General features: G+C 39.1%; 2 protein-coding genes across 4 annotated transcripts; one reads left to right on the plus strand and one right to left on the minus strand.

Annotated features, from left to right (window-relative positions):
• Positions 1 to 78: 78 nt before the first annotated feature.
• Positions 79 to 14,939, minus strand: LOC124631525. Its single transcript, XM_047165967.1, has 7 exons — positions 14,395 to 14,939; positions 7,147 to 7,379; positions 6,751 to 6,854; positions 5,880 to 6,033; positions 4,563 to 4,739; positions 3,426 to 4,343; positions 79 to 3,267 (listed from the first exon to the last, which is right to left on the minus strand). The coding sequence occupies exons 1-7, from the start codon at positions 14,601 to 14,603 to the stop codon at positions 2,939 to 2,941; spliced, it is 2,124 nt and encodes a 707-aa protein (XP_047021923.1). The 5' UTR covers positions 14,604 to 14,939; the 3' UTR covers positions 79 to 2,938.
• A 229-nt stretch (positions 14,940 to 15,168) lies between these two features.
• On the plus strand, positions 15,169 to 26,448 carry LOC124631526 (E3 ubiquitin-protein ligase RNF185-like). Of its 3 annotated transcripts, none has more exons than XM_047165969.1 (5): positions 15,169 to 15,308; positions 15,482 to 15,640; positions 22,774 to 22,912; positions 23,209 to 23,371; positions 23,654 to 26,448. In XM_047165969.1, exons 2-5 carry the CDS (start codon positions 15,486 to 15,488, stop codon positions 23,749 to 23,751), a joined length of 555 nt encoding a protein of 184 aa, XP_047021925.1. In that variant the 5' UTR covers positions 15,169 to 15,308; positions 15,482 to 15,485; the 3' UTR covers positions 23,752 to 26,448. The 3 variants fall into 3 exon arrangements, with proteins under 3 accessions (XP_047021925.1, XP_047021924.1, XP_047021926.1); XM_047165968.1 differs by having other exon boundaries at positions 15,187 to 15,404; XM_047165970.1 differs by having other exon boundaries at positions 15,187 to 15,308; positions 15,470 to 15,640.
• Positions 26,449 to 27,560: the final 1,112 nt, after the last annotated feature.

Below are 27,560 nucleotides of genomic sequence, written 5' to 3' on the forward strand. Positions count from 1 at the left end.
ACAGTTTAATAGTCTCCATCAATTGGAACTAACCAGGAATTAAAGAAGAATAAAAAATATCTAAAATAAAAAACACGATTCATAATAAAATCATTATAATTATTATTACTAGCAACAAAAAACAAATGACATTATTATGTACACCAATTAATATCGTATAAACATTTATCGTAACTCCTCCTAAGCTCGGTGCACACTCCCCTGACATATGCTATTCGCTCTCCGATTACTTATAATGACGACATTCAGGATATATTCAGAATATATTCAGAGGTTAATGCTTACACCTAACACGACAAGTGAATGTGCACCCAGCTCAGACCAATATAAATACTCAACTTTGAATAGATATGGCGCTTCTTTAATTTGAACATTAAATATAGTTGTCAGATCTATATGTCTACAAATAAGCCATATTGTCACTACATAGGTTTACGGTATATGAAATCAAACCTCGAGAGTCTATAAAAAGCTACAAACAGACAATCAACTCGTTTAACTCTTGATTCTTTTTGTGCAAATCAATGTTGCCATACACATCTGTTAAAGTTTATATTTAATATCCACTCAGAAAAAGAATGGTATTATATTTATTCTTAAATATTTTATTTTGACCACGATTATAAAAAAATATATTCAGAAAAATCATTACTGAATTACTGAAAGTGCCATTCGGTCACGATCAACATAACACTCGTAAAGTTCAGAAATCAAATCAATCAGAAGTGCCATATCCAGTCCAAGCTATGAGTATTTCTATGACACATAAGCTGTCCATCAAATGGTCTCAACGCGAACATCAAACTATAAAGGTACTAACACTGACTAGGACCGACATGTTGGGTATCCGTGCTTATACACAAAAAGTAGCAGTAGGTATATACTTAATTAATTGTCAGCTAGACACTGCAGCGCTAGCCATGGAAATACATGCACGATCATCAAATCCCCAAACCATAAGACTGGTCAAAGAAACTGGAGAAATAATATAAATTACCATACACATGGGGGAAAAATAGGCAATGCATAGAATTTGGCACGGAACACTAATACTTAACCATTTTACTACTACGTATATCCGAAGACAAGTGACGATTTTCCTTCCCTACGATGTGTTTAGACCATTTGAGTGTCAGCGTTCCGACAGTCTTAATAATAAACAACTAATCTACGATAACTGCAGTACTCGCCTAATAACGGCGTAGAAAAATGTTTATAAAGTCCATATTTCATTGTACACGGCAGAAACTAAGGCAGTGACTAACAACCTTTAAGTTCATAACGACAACTTCCCAAAATGTTCACACTCCCAAAACGTCCACTTCCCATAATGCTAATTCCATAAATGTCCTTTTCCCATTTCGTCTACTTTCCCATAACGACGATAAATCTATAATTCCCAAAAAGTCCACTTCCCATAAAGTCAACTCTCAAAACGTCAATTTTCTAAATAGTTTTTTTTTTTAATCAAAATGTTAAGGTTATAAAATTAGTGTTTAAAAATATATATTTACATGCGCATCTCATAAGCCGATATGCGCATCTCATAAACAAACATCTGAACTGAGAGCCTCCTCCTTTTTTAAGTCGATTAAAAAGGACTATAAAACGTTTCTTCTAGTTTTTTTTTTAAGAAAATATAGGATAAGTGTTACATTTTGTGAACTGGACGTTTTGGGAGTGTGAACATTTTGGGAAGTTGTCGTTATGAACCTAAAGGACTAACAAGCTATTTCAAATGCTATTAAAGTTCCGTTGTCTGTATTTAATGAGTAGAACAGTTTTACTAGTCAACTGGACGATCAACGTCGGTATTGCCAGTGTCTGTCGCATACAACAAAATGGCGGCACATTTTAAAAATCGAGACGACCGACTATCCAGATCCATCGAAGTGGCCGAACTTAGCCTACAAATAGGTTATTTACAATCAAAAAGGTTACGCTCAGAGAGAGATCTAGCAACTGGCTTTTAACTTTTTAATATTAGTTATGCTTCTTGATTGCCATTGTCCATTTTAATGGTGGTAACACCATTTTGTAAAGTCAGTGCTATTAATTGGCTATGGCTTTGGGTAACTAATAGGTACGCGAATGAACCAGAAACAAAACTAATATTAAACTGTTTATGGCTCTAAAACATTAATGTCTTTAAATATGTATTGATAATATACGGTATACAAAGGAAATTCAATGACTGACTAGAGTTTGTTTGGTAAGTTGACCCTGGCAACTAGCTCTTTTAAAATATGAACCCTGAGAATGTTCTTCAATATCTAATCGAGGTTATCGAGGAAATTATGAACGTAATTGCTTCTATTTCCATAGTTTCAAGAAGTCCTAACACAATGGTCAGTCATTAAAGTTCGGTCCAGTATGATTATATGCCCGACTGTACAGTTGACACGTCCAGTATATTTAATTTACCGATAGGCATCTACTTTTAAATTGAAAAGACTGCGTAATTCTAATATTAAATTACACCAACTAGTCGCCCATGTCAAAATTGGGTTTGTGATCGACTAGTTGTACTAATCGATATTAAATCGACTATTCATTATATACGCAGATATTTTCAAAATAAACATAAGCCTCAACATAAGATTCCACCTAGAAAGTTATTTGGAAGTCGTGGCAGAATAAGGAGTCATTTACAAGACGGGCAATCAAAGTGCGTGCCTACAATCTTTATTTATTTAATTGGCAAGTTATAATATACCCTAAAAGCGTGTATATAAAGCTCAAATGCAATCACATGGTTTACCGGAAATTATTTTATCAATTTAATCGAAATTTGAGTTGTATAAACACGAATTAGAAATATAATATAATTAATTTCGCACAATAGTGACGATTCAGATGTAGTTTTCTGCTGGTAGTTGGCAATACGTAGCGTTCTCTAGTGATTCAGTCGTAGCAGGCGAGTGGCTCATACCTGCGCTTAGAACTCGAAGCAGCGGCCGAGGTTGACGTATTTCTTGAGCGCGTACGGCAGCGGCAGCTCCTTCACGCCGCGCTTCATGAGGATCGACAGGCGCACGCGCCGCGCGTCGGGGCCTGCTCCGCGCCGAGGCTCCGCGCTCGCACGCCGCGGCTCCGCGCCCCCGCGGCGCCCGCGCGGTTCGGCGGGCCGCGCGCCGGCGCGACGCTTGCAGCGCCGCCGCCCGCCCGTCGACGTGGACTGCTCCGAGCCGCTGCCCGACCACTCCGTGGACGACGCCGACGCCGGGCCCAGCGCGCAGCGCCCGCGCTTCTGCCGCCGCCGACGACCTGTTCACATAAGGATTTCAACACATTTTTATGGAGAATCATTTTGGAGTTACGTCAAACATTAAACTTTTATTGTAATTCTTTTTTTGATGAATAAATAATTTTGACTTTGAATCTCCGATGATGTACTGAGTCATGACTGATGAAAAATATCTCACCTTCGACATTTTGTTCATCGATATCGGACAGATTGTCGGAGCGCACGTTGTCGGCGTCGGACTCGTCGCACACGCCGGACTCGGACTTGGCGGGCGAGGCGCTACTGGACGTGGTGGTGCCCTCGCCGATGCCGCTGTCCAACTTCTTCCTCTTCTGCTCCTTGCATGGCTCCGTGGTCTCCTCCTCGCTGGAGGAATCCGCCCTCTGCTCGGTCACCGAGCCCTCCCATTCCATGTCGCGAGACGTGCTCGGAACCTCCTTACCCAAATATATTTCCACTTCGGCGGGCACCTTGAGGGGGTCTGACTTCCTGGAGTCGGTCGAGGTCTTCGAGGATTCGGAGGTCATCGAGGAGTCACGGCGCAGGGAGCGGTGGTCGTCCTGGAACTCGAAGGTAAGCAGGCCGCGGCAGGAGCGCGCGGGTTTGGCGCACTCCGGGGGACCGGGCGGCTCGTCGTCAGCGGCCGCGTCGTCGGCGGCCGCGTCAGCGGCGGCCGCGTTGGCTGCGGCCTCGGCAGCAGCAGCAGCGGCTTCCGCGGCTGCGGCGGCGGCGCGCTCGGCGCGGATGTGTCGCTCGGCGCGCGCGGGGCGCTCGACGCGCAGCGAGCGCACGTGCGCGCGGTCAGAGCGGGGGGGGCGCGGCGGCCGCGCGGGTCGGTCGCCGCCGTCTCCGCCGTCCCCACCGCCGCCTCCGTCCCCGCCGCCCCCGTTCCCGCCGCCTCCGTCGTCGCCGCCGCCTCCGCTAGCGCCGCTGTCGTCGTCCTCGTCTGCCGAAGAGTCGGATGGCGAGTCGAGCGAGTCAAAGCGCAGCGCGCCGGCGACGCGGTTCTGTCCCATGCTGAGCACGAGGCTCAGCAGTGCGTTCATTTCATTGGCACCGTTCACGTGATCCAGGTCGTGTAAAGCATTCAGCCCCTCTGCAAGTATAATTATGGTAGCCCTCTGTCATTACGCGAGCGGAGCAACTGAGCCTAGTAGTACGTCATAAAATCGTACTTCGAGCGAGAAGGGACAACTTGGTTTTGAAAGTTTTTCAGGTTACTTTAATTATGCTTGCGAGACAAGTTCTGTTAGAACAAAAACAAAATAAATGTGAAAAAGAGCAGAAGGGGCGGAGAGCGGCAACAGGTGCTTACCGACGTCACTGTCGTCCTCGATGGGGATGCAGATGCGGCGCGGGCAGGCGGCGGCGGGCGCGGGGCGGCGCGGCGGCGGCTCGCGCAGGTGCGGGTGCCGCGCCAGCAGCCCCGCGCGCATGCCCTCGCGCACCACCGCGCGCGCCAGCACCTGCAGCCGCGGCGGGCACTGCTCGTCTACAACCACCACATATCCATCTCAGCTCAAACCCTTTTCTCATCCTCACGGTCCATGCGACTATACCACGAGCATATACGCAAACCTCTATAAAGGGTTATTGGTAAAACACTAACAACCTTGCAGGACTGTATTACTAACATCATAAACTACAACTTTTGTTCTATGACTTTTTATAAAACATAATACAATTGCCAAAAACAAACCTACAAGATTTCATTGTTCTATCTAACACATTTCAACTCTATTTTCTTGCACGCCCCTACCATTTCTTTACCAACTAAAGGCCCGATCGAGACCAGTCGAGCGATTAGTCGACCGTAGAGTGGACGAGTCGAGATTATCACACATTACAATAAATTCGTTTGGGTTGGAGGGTTTGCACTTTTAGAATGAATGCAAGATCTTTACCTACCCACGCCTCCCGCGCACTATTCTCGTACCTAGTCATACTTTTGAATTGGTAACTCGCTTCGCTACGATTTCCCGCCTTTTTACGAAAAGGTCAAATAAAAAAAAACAAAATATCGTCATCTTCACGTTCTGTGTGCCTCGGTGGACCACCACTATCCCTGATGGCATGCCGGAATTGCCCGTAATCTCGTAACCGCTGTGTGGCGGCTAGCATTGTTACTCGGCTAGGTGTAGGGATGTTTGGAAATCGTATGGCGTATTGGCGACAGGTTTCCGAAACATTGTCATCACACCTAGCAAGCATTCGCACCATTTCCGTGTACTCGACATTTGAATATCGATACGCCATACTGTAAAGATAACTACCGAATTTCGCTACAAGGACACGTATGACGCGACGCGGGCGCATAAAAACGACTGACCGCCGCTCGTAAATAGGTCAAGTTCAAACGCTCCCCCGCCGCCCGAGCCCCGCTCCCCTCCGCAGTCTTTTGTACTATTGTTTACCTAACTACCGCTTTCTTTTGCTTCGCATAGACTTCCTAAATTTTAGAGCGTACAATTGAAATATTTTAATTTTTGTGTGAAAATTTTGATGATTCTGAGAATTATTAAAAGTCATAGAACAAAAGTTTTAGTTTATGATATTAGTAATATGGTCCTGAGAGGTTGTTAGTGTTTTACCTATAACCCTGTATAAACGCTTTTCATTAAAAAAAACTTACCAAGTCTGACGAGTTCAACTGACTCTTCCTTGGTGGGCACGCGCAGAGTGGCGAAGGACACGTTGAGCAGGTTGCGCGACACCCAGTGGGTGGCGGAGACGCGCTTCACTTGCACCAGGTTGTCGTTGAGCGGCATCACCAGCACGCCGCCCACCTTCGCATTACAATACATTACATACTCGACCAGTATTGTGAGACAACTTACACTCATAACACTGATCAGAATAATATTTTGTCTGTAAATATCGGAGAAAAAAAAATGTGTTCTGCGTAGGACATCCTGCTATGTCTCCATAAGTCTACTTTTGTAAAATGGCTTATACAGCGTTTTGTACGTGGATAACCAAAATCAGTTATCCAGAAATACCCACAATCATCAGAATGGCGATTGCCAGCGTGACAAATAATCAGGATGACTTGCACTATTCTTCTAAAACACAATACACGCTACCAAACAAAAAATATGTTTAGCAACATACCTAATAGCTTGTTCCCTGCAAACGATATTGAACCTTAAACTGAATTAGAGAGCACTCATATTGGTTACCACCAGAACACTGAACAGACATGAACACCCGCGTTTGTATTATGGAGGTCGATTTCCCCACCTGTAGACTGAAGGACCTGCTGAGGCCTTACCATAGCGCGGAGTGACACAACCCTGCTAACATTAAATATCAAACATGAAATCCAGTCAAAAAGGAGTATGCATATAATCTCTTTGAAGACAATTCATGGCCTAGCGAAGATTTGATGGTTGTAAAACAAAAAAACAAGCAGAACAGAATTAGGTCTACCAGCAATATCCTAAACAGTTACTTTGAAATCTGTAGCTCCAATTCCACTTTGTATATATGAAGAGTGGTCCTACCTTGATGAGTTTCTTGAAATAGGTCTGGTACTCTTCAGGGCAGCCGGCGCCGCAGTACAGGCGATCGTACGGAGTTTGTACCGGAGCGATGCACAAGCCATTACCTACAAATTAGCACTTTAGCAATTTACATTACTTAAGCTTATTCACTATTTACAGCAATTGCTTTAATATGCTGTCCAAAGTCCAAAGTGCAGTCCAATGTCCAAACAACTGGAATTTCAAGTTAAGGTTGCTAATTCTGAATTAAATTTTTCTGCATCTGTGTGTACATAGTATGAAGGGTCAAAGCTGCAGCTATAGTTTTTACAGACAATGGCAGACAATAAACTTGCTTTCAATTATTTGACCAATTTAAGAACAGGATTGAACCCATTTAATCATGATAACACTTACCACAATAAAATTTAGGTTCACAGAAGTCAAACTCATCCAAAGTAGGTGAGTTCTCTATGAACTGTCCTAGTTTCTTGACAGCATACTCCATGACAAATGGATGTACTTCGATGCCATGGTTGATGCCACCTGAGCCAATGATGAGGCCCACCAGGGTGCTCAGGTAACCAGTGCCGGAACCGATGTTCAGGAACGAGAGCCCCGGCTTCAGCTCAAGTCCTTCTAACACTTCACTGGAAAGTTTATGTGGCATTAGATGGGTGTACTTATATTTTTAAGCCAAAAAAAAATCTTTCACTATTGGAAAGCTACACTGTTCCCGAGTAATATCTATAGGCTATATTATATCCTAGTACGAGAATAGGTTCCCACGAGAACGCGCATGGGTGAAGCCGCAGAGAACGGCTAGTGTTTTATGAACTGGTTCTAGTAGGAGAACCAGGGCCAAATTAACCAAATCAGGGCCTGTAAGGTAGTCACAGGCTGCACCATTCTACGAAGGCTAAGGAGGTCGTGGAATAACTGCGCGTTAAGACCAACTGGTTCGACCTTGAGGTTCGAGAGGTTGGAACCGCGGCACAACACGAACTTTAACTCGCTTGTGGTGCGTGTTCCGACACAAAGGCTTGAAAAGATCCTTAATAAAACGTACGTAATTGTTTCAATCGGACTGACTATTTATTCTCTATGACACAGACAAGAAAGTTGCACAGATAAGTAATACTTATAAACTATTCTTACATAGATAGATAATGGATGGCGTTACTGTTAAGTGTTGTCTAATTAAATATATTTTGATAACTTTTTAACACCCCCACTTTATCAAAATAACAAAATTTTACACAATACAAGCCATCACAAATGCTTAACTATGCACTTAACACAATTCTACATGAAATGCAATATATAAGGCTATTATTTGCATACAATACCAAGAGTTTTCATAAATTTATAATGCTTAATACCTGGTAAACCTTTGGTTAACAAGTCTGCTGGCATGTTGGCCGTTGACAAATATTTAGCTTCAATAATTTTATTTCTTAACACATCTCGAATGAAATGATATTTCACATCAATATGTTTAGAACGTTTATGTGATTGATAACTTTTAGCCAGCTTCAATGCACTCTGACTGTCATTATGTATTATAATTTTATAACAGGAACCTATTATTTCTAGTTCTAAATTCTGCAAGTAAATAGCTTCACGACATGCTTCAGACAGAGCCATATACTCAGCTTCACAACTGCTTAATGCTACAGTTTTTTGTTTTTTACTCTCCCATGATATTGGAGCACCTAGCTTCACAAAACAAAATCCTGTATAAGAGCGTCTGTCTATAGCATCACTAGCCCAATCAGCATCTACATATCCTACTAACTCTGGATTATCTTTAACATATTTCAAGCAGTAATTTTTTGTATGTGACAAATATTTTAAAATCCTCTTAGCATAAGACCAGTGTACATGAGAATAACAATTGTTAAACTGGCTTAAATAACTAACCGAATAAGCAATGTCAGGGCGTGTTAAAACAGCAAGATACATCAAACTTCCTATTAATTTTTGGTAAGGCAAGTTTTCTTCACAAACTTTTGACTTTTCAACATTCAGTTTACACTCTATTGGTGTTTCTACTGGATTACAATCAGACATATCAAACTTTTCTAATAATTGTTCAATATAATGCTCCTGATCTATTGTAATTACATTTGAATTCTTGTCAATATTAATTTTCATGCCCAAATATCGCTTAACTTGACCTAAATTTTTTATTTTGAATTTTTGACTCAAACTTTGTATTAAACAAGCAGTTTCATCTTTACAATTAGAAAATATCAGAAAGTCATCGACATAAAGACCAACAATTGTTTTCTTATTATCATGATTTTTAATAAAAACACATGGTTCCAGCTTACTTTTGCTATAACCCGAACTACACAATGCTTCCTCTACTCTTTTATACCAAGCAAGAGATGATTGCTTTAGACCATAAATTGCCTTATTTAACTTTAACACCTTATTAGGCGAATTTACAGGAAAGCCTTCAGGAAAATGCATGAAAATGTCCTCATCTAGGTAACCATTGAGAAAAGCTGTAGTAACGTCTAAGTGTGTGATATCCATATCTAATTGCACACTCATAGCAATCAGTAAACGCAAGGTGGAGTGTCTAATCACAGGGGAAAAAGTTTCTTGATAGTCAATACCAGCTTTTTGTGTAAAGCCTTTGGCCACTAGACGCGCACGATATCTCACTCTATTGTCAACATCTAACTTCTTTCTCAATACCCACTTACACTGCACTACACTCGCGTTGCTTGGAGTATCGACTACCTCCCACACTTGATTCTCTTCGAAAGATTGTAGCTCTTCAGCCATCGTCTGCAACCACTGTTGTTTCTCAGGACCACTGATAGCCTCAGCATATGTCAATCCATCTTCTCCTGTATCAATAGTGCTCATATTAGCAAATCCAAACCTCTCAGGCTTCTTCCTGGTTCTCTTTTCTTTTACTTCTGGTATATTAGGTTCTGCATGTATAGTTTCTGTAGCTTTTTCTGTTCTCTGACTTTTGTCACTGTCCTGTAGTGTTTCTCTAGCTTCTTCTGTACTCTGACTATCCTCACTGTCCTGTAGTGTTTCTGTAGTTTCTTCTGTACTCTGACTATTGTCGCTATCCTGTAGCAATTCTAGTTTCACCACAGATTCTTCTATATCATCCCCCACTGAATCTGTGTTCTCTATACAAACAGTGACTTTGTCTTGTCCTAGCTTCTGTTCTTGTATCACTACATCTCTACTTGTGGCAACCTGGTTTCTCGTTGGGTCATAAATTCTATACCCTTTGATGTTATCACAATAACCAACAAGTATGTGTTTCTTGGATTTTCTATCCCACTTTGTTCTTTTTTCTTTTGGTATATGTACCATAGTAGGACTCCCAAATATACGTAAATGGTTTAAATTGGGTTTCTTACCAAACCACATCTCATATGGAGTCTTTTCTATACCTGAAGCTGCTGACCTGTTCTTTAAATAAGTTGCAGTATTGGCTGCTTCCGCCCAAAACTTTTTGTCCAAGCCCGCTTCAAAAAGTAAGCATCGAGCTCTCTCCACGATGGTCCGGTTTGATCTCTCACTGAGTCCGTTCTGTTCTGGGGTGTAAACATTGGTTTTTTGATGTATTATTCCTTCATTTTTTAAGAAATTTTCAAAATCCTTACAACAATATTCCCAACCGTTGTCTGTTCGCAATATTTTTATTTTCTTGTTCTGATAATTCTCTGCCATCGACTTAAACTCTTTAAAATATGTCAATGTTTCACTTTTAGCCTTCAAAAAATATATAAAAGTCATTCGACTGAAGTCATCGATGAACAATAAGAAATATCTGGCACCACCTATCGATTTGCTCTCCATTGGTCCACATATATCTGAATGTACAATTTGTAGCAACTCGGTAGCTCTAGTGCCTGTGGAAAATGGCAATCTTACTTGCTTGCCCTCACAACAAATATCACAATTTAATTTACTTGTCACAAATGTGTCTGGATAAAACATCCCATCAACTAGACCTTGTTTCATCTTTTGCATATCTGTGCTGTTTATATGTCCAAGCCGCCTATGCCATGTCTGACCATCAGCTATTGATGCTGCAAGTAAACAGCTCTCAGTTTGCAACTTTAGTTTGTAAACACCATTTACTAATTCTGCTTCAGCCACAACATTGCCTGATTTATTCTTAATGAGGCATCTGCCTGGTTCAAATGCAACACTGTTTCCATTTCTTATCAATTCGCTTACAGATAAGAGGTTAGTTGTGAGTGTCGGCACACATAACACATTCTTCACTGTGATTTCGTAATTATAATTTGTCGAAACTTTTACGTCTCCAGAACATGATACTGGTACTTTCATTTCGTTTGCCACAACAATTTCTGGTAAACTTGTTGAAGTAGACCTGTTTGTCAACCAATTCTCGTTTGCAGTCATGTGCAAGCTCGCACCTGAATCCACATACCAGTCATATTTATTAAACTTTCCACTAAGAAAAACAACACTGAAAGCGTTACTCTGTTTCTTCTTATCTGTTTTTTCGTTTAAAAGTGGACATTGGTTGCGATAATGGCCTGTTTCCTTGCATTTGTAACATGTTATTGTTTTTGCCGGTTTGACATTTGTATTTGACGTTGACGTACCGTGAGTCGATTCGTGTCTGTGGTTAACTTTGCCACGCTTCTTCTTCTGCCAACTTTGTGCAATTAATGCTGAGTTTCCCTCCATTTCATGAGAATCCAAATTTTCCATATCTAACAATTTTGTTTTTATGGAATCTGTAGTAATATGGATACCGGAATGTTCAATCGCCATAATCATAGGCATAAACTTCTCGGGTAAACCGGCTAGAAGCAATGAACCGACCCACTCATCGTTAATCACGAATCCTGTGCTGTTTAATTTTTGCGAAGTATCCACAATTTGTGTCACATAACTCGTCATATTATCACAATTTTCTAATCTAATAGATATAAGATGACGAAGCAAAGTAATTCTTCTCGAAAATCCTGAATCATCGAACAAAGCCTTTAATTTTGTCCACAATTCCTTCGTAGTCTTTGTCTCCCGTATGTGTACAAATAATGATGGATCTATAGTTAAGATCAATTTAGCTCGCGCTTTAGCATCTGCGATCTGCTGCGCTGCCTCCGTGTCTTCTTGTTTTAAGAATTTGGACGCGCCTTCAAGCACCAACAAATTTTCTACTGCAAACGCCCAATCGTCGTAGTTTTCGCGACCTTTGAGTTTTGGCACGTTTGACAGAAAATTGGAAGTCGTCATCTTGATGAAACTCGCGAAAATAAGCTAAAATAACTATATTTTACTGCAAAAATTCGGGTGAAGCCCATAACCTAATAAAACGTACGTAATTGTTTCAATCGGACTGACTATTTATTCTCTATGACACAGACAAGAAAGTTGCACAGATAAGTAATACTTATAAACTATTCTTACATAGATAGATAATGGATGGCGTTACTGTTAAGTGTTGTCTAATTAAATATATTTTGATAACTTTTTAACAATCCTCAAGAAAGATTTCTGGCCTAAGGGTGTTGTGTACCGCCGGTTTCGTGGCCGGCTACGTGACACCAGTCAGCGCAACACGACGCCGACACATCGTGTGCATTAGTTTTAAGACTATTTGTTATATATTTATAGTATGTTTAAGATTTTTATAGATGTATAGTATTGTTATGTACAATATATGTGTATTTGTATTTCTATGGGCCCTAGTTGCCTGAAATAAATATGAATAATATGAAATAAAATTTTTTGGCCCATTGATTATAATCCTCCAGAATGTTTGATAGTATTTCCCAAAATAACTCAATTTTTGCATACAGTTGAATACGTTTATAGTGACATTGAAGGGACTTTACAAAAATATGATACTAAGCAGGCATCATACAAGCATTTTGAAGAAAATAAAAAACCGGCCAAGTGCGAGTCGGACTCGTGCACGAAGGGTTCCGTAAATTACAGTTAAATCAACCTATCTCAAAAACTATAAGAGATACTTTGATCAAACCAAAAATCGTTGAAAGAGTTAATTAGCATGCATCACCTCTATTTTTTTTAGAATTTTATACCCCGTAGTTATAAAAATAGAGGGGGGGGGACATACTTTTTACGACTTTGAGAGCTGATATCTCAAAAACCGTTCACTTTAAGAAAAATGTTTTTTAGAAAACTTTATATCATTTTAAAAGACCTTTCCATTGATACCCCACACGGGTATGTACATCGAAAAAAAAAATTTCATCCCTCAGTTACATGTATGGGGGGCCCCACCCCCAATTCTTTTTTTTACTATTTAGTGTCATATTTTTGTAGCGGTTCATACAACACATATTCCCATCAAATTTCATCACTGTAGTACTTATAGTTTCCGAGTAAATCGGCTGTGACAGACGGACAGACGGACATGACGAAACTATAAGGGTTCCGTTTTTGCCATTTTGGCTACGGAACCCTAAAAATCGCCTGCTTTTGTCAGTATGTACATACTTATTTGACTAGATAAAAACATAAGAGAGATTAAAATATAAATTACTAGCCATTTTCTCGCGGCTTCATCCGCGTCCGGTGGGAGCTAGGTCCAGCATCGGGATAAAATATAGCCTATGTTACTTGCAGATAATATAGCTTTCTAATGGTGAAAGAATATTTAAAATCGGTCCAATAGTTTTAGAGTTTATCCATTACAACCAAACAAACAAAGAAAGTTTTCCTCTTTATAATTTTAGTATAGTTATGCAATAAGTTCCGATGCACATAGATTTTTCTTAGAATCACTCCCCTGAACTGATGGAGGGTGTGTCGGTTATTTTGATGTTTATAATAAGTGAGTTGTCGCTAAGCATATGCGAATTCATTATGTCCAAAATCATTATACCCAACTTAATTACAAAGAAATTTATATGAAAACCAAATTTCACTGTGCAATTACTTTATAATAACCAGATGGTCAATGTAAATGGAGTCATCGTAAACAGATTCTACTGTAGTTTGCTCTTGTGTGGGGGATAAGAATCATCCACCTATTTAAAAAAACTTTCAAGGCATAATATGGGAGAAACATAAGTGATCAGGCACTGGTAACAACTTTATCGATTCTTACTGAGCAATAACAAATTAAGTTTCCTTCCCAAAAAATGATGGAGCAGATAAACATTTTAAGAATTTAATTGAGGGTAGAGGGTACTGCCGCATTAACTCATAGTTTGATGAAGGCATGAAACGTGGGTTTAGTCCACTATTTTGTTTGGGACAGTGATTTAAAAGTGGTACAGGGTAGTACTTTTTTTAAACCATGTTTTATAAAATGGTGGTATATGTTTATCATGTTTAGTGTGAAATCTTTGTTTTGGCCAAAGCTTTATGAATATACAGTTATTTCATTGCGATATAAAACAAGACAATGAGTTTTAGGTGTATCTATATTTATGTTTGTGATATTGTAAAAATTCAAAAAACAGCAGCTGCTTTGAAATTGCCATATTATCATATGAGGTAATCTACTGGGTAGATACCTCTCTGTTAGCTGCTGGATCTTAAAAGATGCTTTGACTGACCCAATTCATCAAAGCATACAGGTAAACTCACAACTACAAGTGACATGGTAGATGTCAAACTATTGATTATGCAGTTTTCTCGTATACCTTCAATATTGCATGTTCTTACCTATAAATACATGGCGCAGACATGTGTAGCGGCCCATTCCGCCAGGCTAGGTCTTTGTACGCCTGATCTCGAGCCTCGGGCGTCATGTAGTCGGCCCGGTCGAGCGAGCGGAACACGCGCTCCACCGGCCGCGTACGGATGTAGTTGCCCCCCATCAGATTGTCTATCAGCTCATTGTTGTCGCGCCCGGAGCTCACTGCACCTCCCATCTTATTTGTTTTGCTGCACTTATCGTCTTCAACCCTCCCTCCACACACCGCCTCAGCTGATTGGGATTGTGACGTCACAATTGTTTTTCAACATATTTTTAGTACCAGCACTTGCAATTAGTGATTCCAAACAATCGCAATTCACACAAAACCAACAATAATCCCTAAAGCAATATGCACGAACGTGAATCGATAGATAAGAGAAAATATTCACACAACATTTAGTTCACATAGGCAAAATCTTGACATTTGTTTTCCATGCACAAAATTATCGACTGCGTAAAATATCACGATCAGAGACAACGAGACAAATAACCACCAATCACATCGCAGTATTGATGAAGTAAAAATGACAGAAGGAAACATAGATAAGATTTGTTTATAAACAAATGATAATCGATAATATTTCTTGCACTTTATTATAATTCATTTAAGACTTATGTGTTTGGAAGATATCCCTGACAAAATAACAGGAATTTCTTTAATATTCAGTCTATTCAATGAAAAACACAACAAACTAAAGTTTTAATAAGCCACGTAGTCACCTAAAAACAGTCAAAATAGATGCAGTGACAGTTTCTCTATAGTCTATGACAAAAAAATGACAGATCATCAACAAACCACGGGATTGGGGATGTGATTTATTTATTTTTATAATTTTCTGTGTGAAAAAGCTGGGTATTATTTCAAATTTAACAGTATCAGGTGATTTTCTTGTTAGAACTGATAGTAAAAGTTCTTCAATACCGTTTTCTATAAGCTCGAGTGAAGTTTTGTCGTGTCACACTGGGAACGTCATTGGTAGTGATAAGGATTTATGTTGAATATTTATGTGTAATTGACGTGATCAGTCTGTTGTGCAGTGTTTTGTTGGACAGGGCGATGCCGGAGACGAGCGAAGCGCGGGCGAGCGCGTCAGCGCCGGGAGGCAATGCTGACGGGGAGGAAGACAAACATGATGAGCGTATGTTGGAATGCAACATCTGCCTGGACACGGCTCGGGACGCCGTCGTCAGCATGTGCGGACACCTGTTCTGGTACGACCTATACTTAAACGATACAAAAACCTTAAATAGTAAAATGCTTAGTAAGTATGAATGTGCTAATATCTGGAAGTAGCACACAATATAGACAAAAAATTCTACCACACAATTTCACAATTTGTATGTTATATGTGTTCATTATTTTTTTTGTGTCAGAGTAGTTATATTTCATGGTGTTCATGGTTCCTTTTTAGTGAAACTCTTCATATGAACAATTACATGTTTTACATAACAAACAAAGTTGTACCTACTAAAACAAATATATATATTGTCTGTTTATTATTAATTTTTATCTAAGATGATTTCTGAACTGTGAATGTCTATAGATCCTACAAAATATTCAGCCAGTAAAGTAAGATATTTATGCAAAGCATTCACAGTCTTTTACAGTCACAACGTTTATATGAAAAACTTAAATATTCATTAGCCAATTATTTTGTAAGGTGAAGATGACCTTCCTTCACTCTAGGTACTTATTTTATTCGATCTCTTTTAAGTTTATTTTTACTGACAAAAAGGGAAATAAAAACCAAAATTATGAGGCCAAGATAAGGTTGTAAAGATACCAATTATGTTTGTCTGTGTGTTGTCATGGTACAAATAGAGGAAATTATCCTGATAGAGGTTGACATACTTAAGGTAAGAATGAAAATATTTACTACTAGCTTCTGCCCGCGACTTCGTACGCGGATAAAGTCCCTTATGCCAGCGACTACGGGGTGAGCAAAATCAAAGATCTGAACCGTCTGATATTGTATTTTAAGGGCCCGTTGACTTGAAAACAACGGAATACGCATAGCCATTAGAAACGTTCCATATATTTAATTTTTGTACTTCAACGGCAAAAGCACAGCAGACTAAACAAAACGCTGAGAACTGAACCGCAAAAGACGTGACCATAGGGATAAAAGTAGTGATTCTAATTAGTCCGCATTTAAGTTGTGTGTGGCAAAAATATTACACGTATTAATACGTTAAAAAAAACATTAAATGTTACTGAGATGACAAAGTCGTGATGACTTAGTGGAAGTCGTGGTGGTTTAGTGGGTAGAGAACCAATCTCTCAAGTATGAGCGTATGTCTTTGATTCCTGGTCTGGCAAGTACCTGCCAATGCAACTTTTCTAAGTTCGTATGTACTTTCTACGTATATTTTGGATACCAATGATCGTTATTTGGAGGGGATGTTAAACTGTAGGTTCCGGCTGTCATTGAACATTCTTGGCAGTCGTTATGGGTAGTCAGATGCCAGTAAGTCTGACCAGTTTTACCAAGGGGTATTGGGTTGAGCGGGTAACTGGGTTGTGGAGCTCAGATATGCAGTTGATCCTTGTAAAACACTGGTACTCAGTTACATCGTGACTGGAAGTCGACTCTAACATAATTGGGACAAAGGCTCTTGAGATAATAACGACAATAATAATGAGATATAAGCACCGCAGGACATCTGAGGCTGATGACGGGGAGTAGCGACCCCGGTGGGCTATATATACTGAGTTCTCCAGGGTATACTGTCCCCCATCTCCGGCCGGTCGGAGTGAACCATGACGGGGGTAGGTCTCACGCCTCTGGTTTGGCTTGGCCGTCCAGAGTGGAGTCGCTAGAGCAGGGTTAGTAGCCCTGCTCGGAGGATAGGTGCCTCGTGGTAAGTGACCCACAGGGAGCGCGTAATCTGCGTTTAAAATCCGCCGAGGTATCCTCACCATTATTTTAGGATTATGTAAAAGACGGACTAATTACTTTTTTTGATTCAACATACTACCTATTTCATAACATTCATTTCTATACATTTCAAGTGTAGTATTGCTCTTGAAGTTCCACATCAGGTGTTCCAGATCTTCGATGTATATACGTCAATAGAGAGTGCTTATCAGGTTGAACCACTTTTGCTAAAACGTCATATCTTTATATGCTATAGTCTAGCTGGGCTCCTGGCGTTCCGCATCAGGTGTTCTACATCTTCAATTTTTATAAGTCAACAGAGAGTGCTTATCAGATTGAACAACTTTTGCTAAAACGTCACACCTCTATATGCTATAGTCTAGCTGGGCCCCTGGAGTTCCACATCAGGTGTTTTAGATCTTCAATTTGTATAAGTCAATAGAAAGTGCTTATCAAATTGAACAACTTTTGCTAAAACGTCATACCTGTATACAAGCTGTTGATCTGCATCCGTGCCATAGTCAAGGAGGTTAAAATTAAATACGTAAATAATCGATTTGAATTACGGTAGGTGGGAAAAAGCTAATATGCGCTGCTTTTTTTGATGTTGTAATTTCATGGTATTTCAGAATTTAGCCCACGGTTAAACACAAATCATAACAGAATTGCCCCGCGGCCACAGTGTGTGCGTGATGGCAGCTATGTGTGCGTAGACAGAGAAAACTAATGTCTACGTGTGTGCGTGAGTGTCGATGTGTGAGTGTCTTATCTACGACATGACAGCGCGAGCGCGCGAGCGAGCGAGACCGAGTGATACGCGATAGCAATCATTTTACCTAAAGTTTCGAAAATCACCTTCATTATTGTCATTAACTTCGTTTTACTTTACTTACTAATTTTTGAGCATAAATTTAACACAGATATCTTATTAACTACAGTAATAAGCAATACTAGTGCGCGAAAGAAAGTTCACTAACATGTTAACAGCTGATTGATAAAATGTTCGTTTTGCTTTATCTTTCAGCATAAAGTTTTCGCAGTGATTTAGTTTTTATTTTTGAATTAAATTGGTTAATAATTAGAAATTTTGCTTCCTTCTTAACGGTCTTAGGACCTTGGAACACGGAAATCTTATTAATGACGTAATACTAGTGCGCTAAAGGAAAGTTCACTGACCTGTTAACAGCTGATTGATAACATTTTCGGTTTGCTTTAACATTCAGCGTAAAGATTTCGTAGTAATTTTGTTTTTACTTTTCGATTAAATTGGTGAAAGATGTGTTAGTTAAGTGTAGGCACGAGGTGATTCTTTCGGCTCGTAGGTATTATTGGCGTGGTTAAGAAATCAACTTATTTACACTAATAAAATTGATTAAGCTGACTACGTATTTACAAAATGTACAAATAAATAAATTACCTAGTTTAGTTACCCGGAGGTACTGTTCAAAGCTGTCACCTTCACACTCTTGGCACAATCGAGCACGACGAAGTAGCTGGTTGTCCTTCAGCTAACATAACACTATCACATTCGTTTTTAATGTGTCGAAAGCACTAAGTTAACGGTCCTAGCACATAAGTCTGTCACATGACCAGCATGACCCTCCGTGATGAGGGTTCCCGGTCGGTAAACATTTCCCGGAACATAGGTAGGTATGTACGGCTGTCATTGCACATCCTTGGCAGTCGTAACGGGTAGTCAGAAGCCAGTAAGTCTGACACCAGTCTAACCAAGGGGTATCGGGTTGCCCGGGTAACTGGGTTGAGGAGGTCAGATAGGCAGTCGCTTCTTGTAAAGCACTGGTACTCAGCTGAATCCGGTTAGACTGGAAGCCGACCCCAACATGATTGGGAAAAGGCTCGGAGGATGGATGGCTGTTAGTACACTGTTGTCACTGATCGCATACAGGCGGACCATCGCCACCAACTCGTGTTCGTGTAGTTTTCCGTCATCTCGCACTTTGTACCTACACGTCGCGGAATTCAAAGCGCACGTACGCAGCAGCGGCGGCGACATCAAACACACTGCTTGCCGTCGGCGCTTGTTTGTTCCGGCTTCAAGGGCACGCGGGGAGCGGCGAGGCGAGTGTGTGGGAGTACTCGCACTGTGATTGGGTGAATTTGGGTAGGCTGGATGATCTACGATTTTTATTGAACGATCGTTGCGTATGCTTTGTGCATGTATCGTTTGCGTTTGTGTGAGTGCGCAGCGCGGTAGTAAGGCTAGTAACACACGCGCCGAATTAAAGTACGGCTGGGTTACACTGACGGATATACGTAAATAAGAAAAAAACATGAAAAAATTACCTACCCATTTTTTCGTTGATTTGGGTCGAGAATCATTAGCATATTTACGTCCTTGACTATGGCACGGATGCAAATCAACAGCTTGTATGGTACAGAGAAGCTGGGCTCTTGGGATTCCACATCAGGTGTTCCAGATCTTAAAATTTATTATCTCAGCTGAAAATGCTCATCATATGAAACAATTTTTGCCATGGCACCATATTTGTATCTCTTATAGTTTTGTTGGTCTGTTGGTGTTCTGCATCAGGTCTTCAAGTTTCGAAGATAAATTATAGCCTATATGTTGACCAGGCTTAATACTGATACAACAAAGAAAAAATCATTGAAATCCGTCCAGTAGTTCCGAAGATTAGCGTGTACAAACAAACAGACATACAGACATACAGACATACAGACATACAGACAAACAGACAGAATTTTTTTTTTGGATTTGTGCTCCATTACTGTTTCTAAACCCCACCCAATTATTATTTTTTTAATATATTCAATGTACAGACACAGTTTTTTTACAGATTTATTATATGTATAGATAAAGTATAAAGATACTCCACAGTTACCTTGTTAACATTAATGAAAACTCTAAAAATAAACAAATCTACATTACAATCAAGTCATAACCAATATAGTGGGGTTGTTGACATTTGTACTGAACAATTTATTTGGAAAGTTGTTACATTGTTTTAATATACTATTTTTCACAAGGCTGAATTTAAAATAAAATATTCTAAAATAAAAAGTTGCAGTGGCCTAGTGGGTAAAGAACCAACCTCTCGAGTATGAGGGTGTGGGTTCGATTCCAGGTCAGGCAAGTACCAATGCAACTTTTCTAAGTTTGTATGTACTTTCTAAGAATAATTTAGACACCAATGGCTAATAAAAAGGTGAAGGAAAACATCTTCAGGAAACCTGGACTATTTAGTCTGAAATCATCAACCCGCATTGAGCTAGCGTGGTGATTAATGCTCAATCCTTCTCCGTGTGAGAGGAGGCCTGTGCCCAGCAGTGGGACGATAATAGCTGTAACAGATAACAGATTCTAAAATAATAGTGAACAAACTCTATGAATTGAATGCCTGGTACAATAGAACGCTGATCAGACAAATTTGAGGGCATGGCAGTGCCCCAGCCAAGACTCGAGCAAAGCGGGCACGGCCGTACCATCTTTTCTCGAAGCGTTTCGGGGCTATTTCATCCCCCTGCATCTTCCATGTGAACAAAGCTAGGAGTTTAGGTTTTCGATGACCAAGAGTAAGTATTAGAACAAGCTCAGTCTCAAAATTACAAGACATTTGAATATTGTTTGTTGTTGTTTACGAGTTATGAGCGATCAAAGTTACACCATTTTGTCACTGACTGACTCACTGACCGATCATCAAAAGTCTAAGGTACTTCTAGCAAACTTAGAACCTTCAAATTTGGCACCAAGATAGGTTATTAGCTACATATAAAGGGAAAATTATAAAAACCTTAAAACTTAATAAAAAAATAGGAAACAAATTTATATTTGCGGTTTTTCAAGAACATTGTGTATGAATTTTGACTGCATTGATAACTTTGTTATTTATTTATGTACAAAATGTATTTGTTTTATTGTTACGTAGTGTGGTACATTGTTATTATGTATTAAATATACATACATATTATGAATAAAAAAGCTAGGTTAAAATGAAATGAATAATGATTAAATCTTTCATATTAATGCAGTGCGATAAATACTGCATGCTCGCTCGACAGATGGCGTTGTCCTTTTCTAAATCGCGCTATGATTTCGTTACATAGCTTAGCATAAGTAGTACTTAAAAAAATCAAATAATTTCATGTGATAGCGCCATCTACCTCTGAAATAAACCTCTTTTATTCTTAAAGATATTCGATTCAAAAATTCGACAATTTCGAAATTTTTTAGTTTATTAAAAAAAAATGTTGTTTACGTGCTACTTTAGGTGTACATATTTAGTTTGTTATATACTTAGAGAAGAAAGAGACCTACAAAAAATAAATTTGATCCCACCAAAAACATTTAATGTAAAAAAAAGCCAACCCTCTACGCAATTCCTCCACCGTAAAAAGTTTTGAGATCGCATAGAAGCCAAGTCCTGTTCAACTTTATTTGTAATAATAAATCATTTTTTTTTTACTATATCAATAGTTTTGTTCACATTACAATAATATTGTCTTGGCCATGAGCACAAGTTAAAAGTCGCTCCTTGAAATAATGTGTAAATACCATTGAATTGATAAATTCTATATGGACATGATTTTACGATTGGACTGATTATGGACTGATTGGAATTTGAGATCACCGTGGACTAAACATACGCCATAGTACATGTGCAGTTCATTGATGTTGGATGATACTGACTGTCGGTCATTTAGTAACAATTGAATAAACTAAAAGTATTTAATTCTGTGATATTAAACTTCATGTTTGACTTTCACCTCTCCAAGATATGCTGTATTATATTTGTAGTTTATTGTGCTCATGGCCAAGTCAATATTATTGTAAAGTGAACGAAACTATTGATATAGTCACAAAATATTGATTTATTATTACAAATAAAGTTGAACAGGACTTGGCTTCTATCATCATCCTCCGAGCCTTTTTCCCAATCATGTTGGGGTCGGCTTCCAGTCTAACCGGATTCAGCTGAGTACCAGTGCTTTACAAGAAGCGACTGCCTATCTGACCTCCTCAACCCAGTTACCCGGGCAACCCGATACCCCTTGGTTAGTCTGGTGTCAGACTTACTGGCTTCTGACTACCCGTAACGACTGCCAAGGATGTTCAATGACAGCCGGGACCTACAGTTTAACGTGCCATCCGAAACACAGCCAATGGTGTCTAAGATATACTTAGAAAGTACATACAGACTTAGAAAAGTTGCATTGGTACTTGCCTGACCTGGGATCGAACCCGCGCCCTCATACTTGAGAGATTGGTCCTTTACCCACTAGGCCACTTGGCTTCTATGCGATCTCAAAACGTTTTACGGTGGAGGAATTGCGTAGAGGGTTGGCTTTTTTTACATTAAATGTTTTTGGTGGGATTTTGATTTGTTCTGTTGCAACTACTTCAAACTCAGTGGAAAATAGATATATTTTAAATTTCAGGTTTCAAAGTAGGAAGTAAGAGTATATTATATTTTACGTATATGTTTGCAGTTGGCCCTGTTTGCACCAGTGGCTGGAGACGCGGCCGAGCCGGCAGGTGTGCCCCGTGTGCAAGGCGGCCATCAGTCGCGACAAAGTGATCCCGCTGTACGGCAGGGGCAACACTAAACAGGAGGATCCTAGGAATAAGGTTAGTTGGGCAGAATTACTATAGTTATCGGCATGGATATTGAGCCCTGAACTTCACCTGCGCAGAAGCGATTTATTGGTTTATTGCCTTATGTGTACAGTGCGCAAAGCGATCCCCACTCTTCCGCCGAGAGCTCAATATCCGTGGCGATATATAACTACTAGTTACTTTATTTTTAGGAGGTATAAGTACCTATGTTTACATTTTAACACTATTGTGATAAATAAAACAAAGATTAACGCATTCTCGTTATTTGAATGGAATGTATGCAATAGTGATGAGCATGACGTATGCAGGTGCCACCGCGGCCGGCGGGGCAGCGCACGGAGCCCGAGAACACGACTGGCTTCCCCGGCTTCGGGTTCGGCGAGGGCTTCCACATGTCTTTCGGCATCGGCGCCTTCCCCTTCGGCGTGTTCACGTCCACCTTCAACTTCGGTGATCCCAGACCCAGTGCCGGTATGTATGCACCAATTTAAACCTAAATAAGTTGTTGTTCATATGTAGATTTATAACGCTCTGCTACTACAAAATAACGTTGCGAACTTAACGAATCACAACACGACGTCACAAAAGTTGTACGTTTTGCGGTTTACGTGTCTTTGATACCTCGTCGAGTTTGAGTCCGAATCTGTAACCTCGAAGTCTATTTATGAAATAATGTTGTATCTTATGATAGTGTAGCCCCATTTATCGATATTTTCCCACTGTGGCACGTTACTTACGGATGACGCTGGGCAGCTCCCCGCGGCACGGCGCAGTATGAGGAGGAGCAGTTCCTGTCGAAGATATTCCTGTGGGTGGCCATCCTGTTCGTGCTGTGGCTGATCTTCGCATGACCGCCGGGCAGGCCCCGCCGGCCCCGGGCCGCGCGATGCTCCCCGCTGACTTGCCTCCGACACCGCTCTGCGTTTCGGTATGTTTACACTTTGCTCGATCCTACCCAAATTCTCCCCATTTCCTTTACAAGTAATTTTAAGAAATTCTCGGTGGAGTTGTCCACCCCGAAAAGGTGCGATTGTATAAAATGTTTTGTATTGTAATCGTATTTGAGTTGTTCACATGTGAATGTCTCAGCTAAGATATCGTCTTACTTACGTCGTCGTTGTGACAAGTTCAGTAGGGCTAAGTGGGAGTGACACGTCGTAACAGACAGTTGATATTTCATTTTAGTCCGTCACATCAGTGTAATTAGGTCGGAATTCGACAGCTCACATGAAATTGATAGAATCGATTGAAGTTCATTTGTAGCATATTGTGGGACGACAATGTATAGCAAGATTTAAATGATATTGTAGTAAATTGATATATTTATCTACAACTTTTGCAAGTATGAAATGGTCAACATTTATTTTGTTATTGTATAAAATGTTGGATTAGCAAGTCTGTAATGTTAAAGATTTGTATAACTAACAGCCAGTTTCTTCATCAAAAGTTAAGCCAAAGTAAAAGTCAAAGTAACGTCTAAAGTAAAAGTAACGGTCAAATTCAATTTTTCTATTAGTTTTGCTGTCACTTTAGCCTTGAAAAACGTATTTGACCGTTACTTTTACTTTAGACATTACTTTAACTTTAACTTTTGATGAAGAAACTGGCCGTTAGTACTCAAAGCTATTGAAATTGTGTTAACTTTAGTGACTTGCCATTTCGATATCTTAGAGAATTGCACTGAAACTGTGGGATTTTTCCAAATTAGTGTGTTAAAACATCTATGATGATCTATCGGATTAATCTAAAACATACTTAAATATCGTAAAGGTAGCTAAATATGTCAGAACGCTGTAATTCCACTAACAGCCCGTTCTGCAAAATAATTGCAATTATAAGACACGGATTAAATGTTTAATAATAAAATATGCAAAATATGAAGCAAATAAACTGCTCTCCCTATCACAGACACACTAAAGTAAAATTTGCAAAAATATTTAGAATAATAGCTTTAGTTTTTACATCTAGACACTCATTGACATGTTCTGTCGGAACATTTAGAGCAGATTCTTATAAAGAGATTAATTATTCGGACGTATTTGCTCGAACTGGCAGTGGTCAGTTGTAGGTAAGAATCGAGCTTGCACGAGCTTACAAAGCTGATAATGATATGAGCGAATACCCCGTCAGTTTAGAACCGCTCTTACGTCATTTTTATACACCATAATTATTAATTCGGTAACTATAAAATATGCATTCTACTTATCTAATTAAGACAATGACATGTAAATGAGTCTTTAGATAATTTTATAGAATAGATTTATTTTAAAAGAAATCATGAAAAGAGAGTCTTCAGAACATCTTTAAGGGAAATTTTACGACTCGTTATAAAAATGTAATGTAAATTATTGTTTTCAAATGTGAACATGTCGTCACCGCACTCATTTATTTATTTAGCCTTGTTTGACACTGCCGTAATGTGGGTCTGCTATCAATAGGTTTACTGCACTTCTTACTAACATGTGAACGAATCTTGAGTTTACGAATGTCGATATTTTATCAACTATCCATCCTTTCCATCGAAGTGATTGCTGACGCCAGAATTGGAACGTTGATTCATAATGTGACAGTTCCCAAAAATTACGCCAAAATAGACCTTATGCCTTGTTATTAGAAGTCTCAGAAACGGCAAGTTACTCGTTCTGGTTCTGGTGTTAACAATAACATACAAAATGATGATGACCACTATACATGGAAATATCGATAGTTAAATCAGAAAAGTATTTAGTCAAAACATGTTTTCCAGATTCATTTGCAATAATCTAAGCAGCTAATATATAGTATTGTTACTCAATGAAATGCTATTCTAATCGAGTTATTATATCGACTTAATGTGCACTTATATCAATAATTAAATTTCATTTCGTTTCATCGATGCTTCGAAGCATGCTTTTGGTGCATTAAAACTAATATTATCATGTTACTTGTGTATATAAACCCGTGTTAACGTTACAGGGGCCTTCATTATCAGTCGGTACGCTAGTAGGGTAGGTAGGGCTAGTCTGCAACATCCACTGCTGTATAACCTTGTATTTGTGTACAAACTACGTAGACCACTCGAAGCATATGACTATGAGGCGCATGATTAAGCGTCGGATGTAAATTCAGCCTTATTTATAAATTGAAACTTAGATGCGGCTTGCTATAGAACACCAAGATGTGTAGTTGAGTAATATTTAAATCTTACCTTGCACAAGTTTGCCATCACTGCGCCACATACCAGTAACATTTATAATCTGTGTATTTTGTACACAGCTCATAGTTATTATTATTATGGACACAAAGCTTATAGGTTTTGGATGTCTGAAAGAGTATAAATTATATTTTATTTTAGTATGGAGGTGTGACTACATATTGTATGATAGTTGTTTGCATAGCGTTGCGAATACTCGGAAAGACGTATAATATATGAATTGGTAGATTTTATGTTAATATTCCTGTAATGATAAGTGTATATATAATTATTGTATTGTATATCAAACTAATTACGTTGTGATGGGAGGGTTTGTTTTGATTGTAAATTTGAAAATAAAGATACGTGATGCTAAGCTAAGTGTTTCATTCTGGTATAAGTAAGGTTACTCCCTTTGCTCTCGGCACATCCTACAGGAGAGCGTAGTTTTTCAAATTAAGATTTTTTAGTTAAACAGGGTTGGATCGTGTAAAAGAAGTTAATAAAAGACAAACGTAAAGTCATTCCCTTTATTACTAAAGAAATGCAACTTTCCACAATTCGTCAGCTTTTTCTGAAGTCCTTACAAAACATTGACCACTCACTATACGAATATACTTACAATAAGACGTTATGAGCTAAAACCTAACCTACATAATATAAATTTTATCAAGAAGAATGTACTTTTCATTAGGTTATTTATCGATAAAGACTCCAGTCAAATATATTTTTATAGTCAAAACTACCAGAAGCACAAAATCAATTTCGTTTGAAATACCAGAATGTTATGTTTTTGTAATGGTTTCAATCTTTGTTTGGCAGGTTTTGAGAAGACATTACATGGCAAATTTTTAAGAAACTACGATATGGAATATTGTCACTAGGTACACATGATGCTGAAATTTATATTAGCGACACGAAAAATTATTATAGGTAATCTAGTATTGTGTCACTGTTATATTCGTGTATAATGTTTACTATACAATCTGTCAGTAATTTGAGAAATATATCTGTAATGGGTGTGGTATAGTTCGGCCATTCAGAGAATGCGTTCCTGACACGTCGCGATTGAACTGACGACGTAACTTTGCAATGGCGTTGCAGTTACGATAAAAATATTTTTGCTGGTTGTTTACCGTTTTAACAATTGAGGAGCATTAAAACAACATTATTATATCAATAATCAATGAATGTTATAATTTTGTGCCAAACTGAGTGTCAAATAACTTGGTAAACAATATTTTTCTAAATCTATACTGCGCTATTACAAGGTTATGTCAGCGGTTTATATTTTGTAGTGCTGTGCTAAAAATAACAGGCAAGTATCGTAATCTGTTCTTATACAGTTATAATATAAAATAATACGTTTTGATTTTCTTTTTAAGAATTGGAAAATAATGGACTATAAGACTTAATTATAACTTTTATGAAATATAAAAATAAAACTATGACCAAACCGCATTTTTATACTTAGATTAAAAATGGTAA

The sequence above is a fragment of the Helicoverpa zea genome, chromosome 6, assembly GCF_022581195.2.
Source record: "Helicoverpa zea isolate HzStark_Cry1AcR chromosome 6, ilHelZeax1.1, whole genome shotgun sequence".
NCBI lineage: Eukaryota > Metazoa > Arthropoda > Insecta > Lepidoptera > Noctuidae > Helicoverpa > Helicoverpa zea.

Bases quoted from the DNA above. Each gene is read 5' to 3' on its own strand.
- LOC124631526 (XM_047165969.1), top strand. From the start codon at position 15,486: ATGCCGGAGACGAGCGAAGCGCGGGCGAGCGCGTCAGCGCCGGGAGGC. The intron at 15,641-22,773 runs GTACGACCTATA...ATATGTTTGCAG, and splicing joins ATGTGCGGACACCTGTTCTG to TTGGCCCTGTTTGCACCAGT. The intron at 22,913-23,208 runs GTTAGTTGGGCA...TGACGTATGCAG, and splicing joins AGGAGGATCCTAGGAATAAG to GTGCCACCGCGGCCGGCGGG.
- LOC124631525 (XM_047165967.1), bottom strand. From the start codon at position 14,603: ATGGGAGGTGCAGTGAGCTCCGGGCGCGACAACAATGAGCTGATAGAC. The intron at 6,855-7,146 runs GTAAGTGTTATC...GCTAATTTGTAG, and splicing joins TGAACCTAAATTTTATTGTG to GTAATGGCTTGTGCATCGCT. The intron at 3,268-3,425 runs GTGAGATATTTT...TTATGTGAACAG, and splicing joins CGATGAACAAAATGTCGAAG to GTCGTCGGCGGCGGCAGAAG.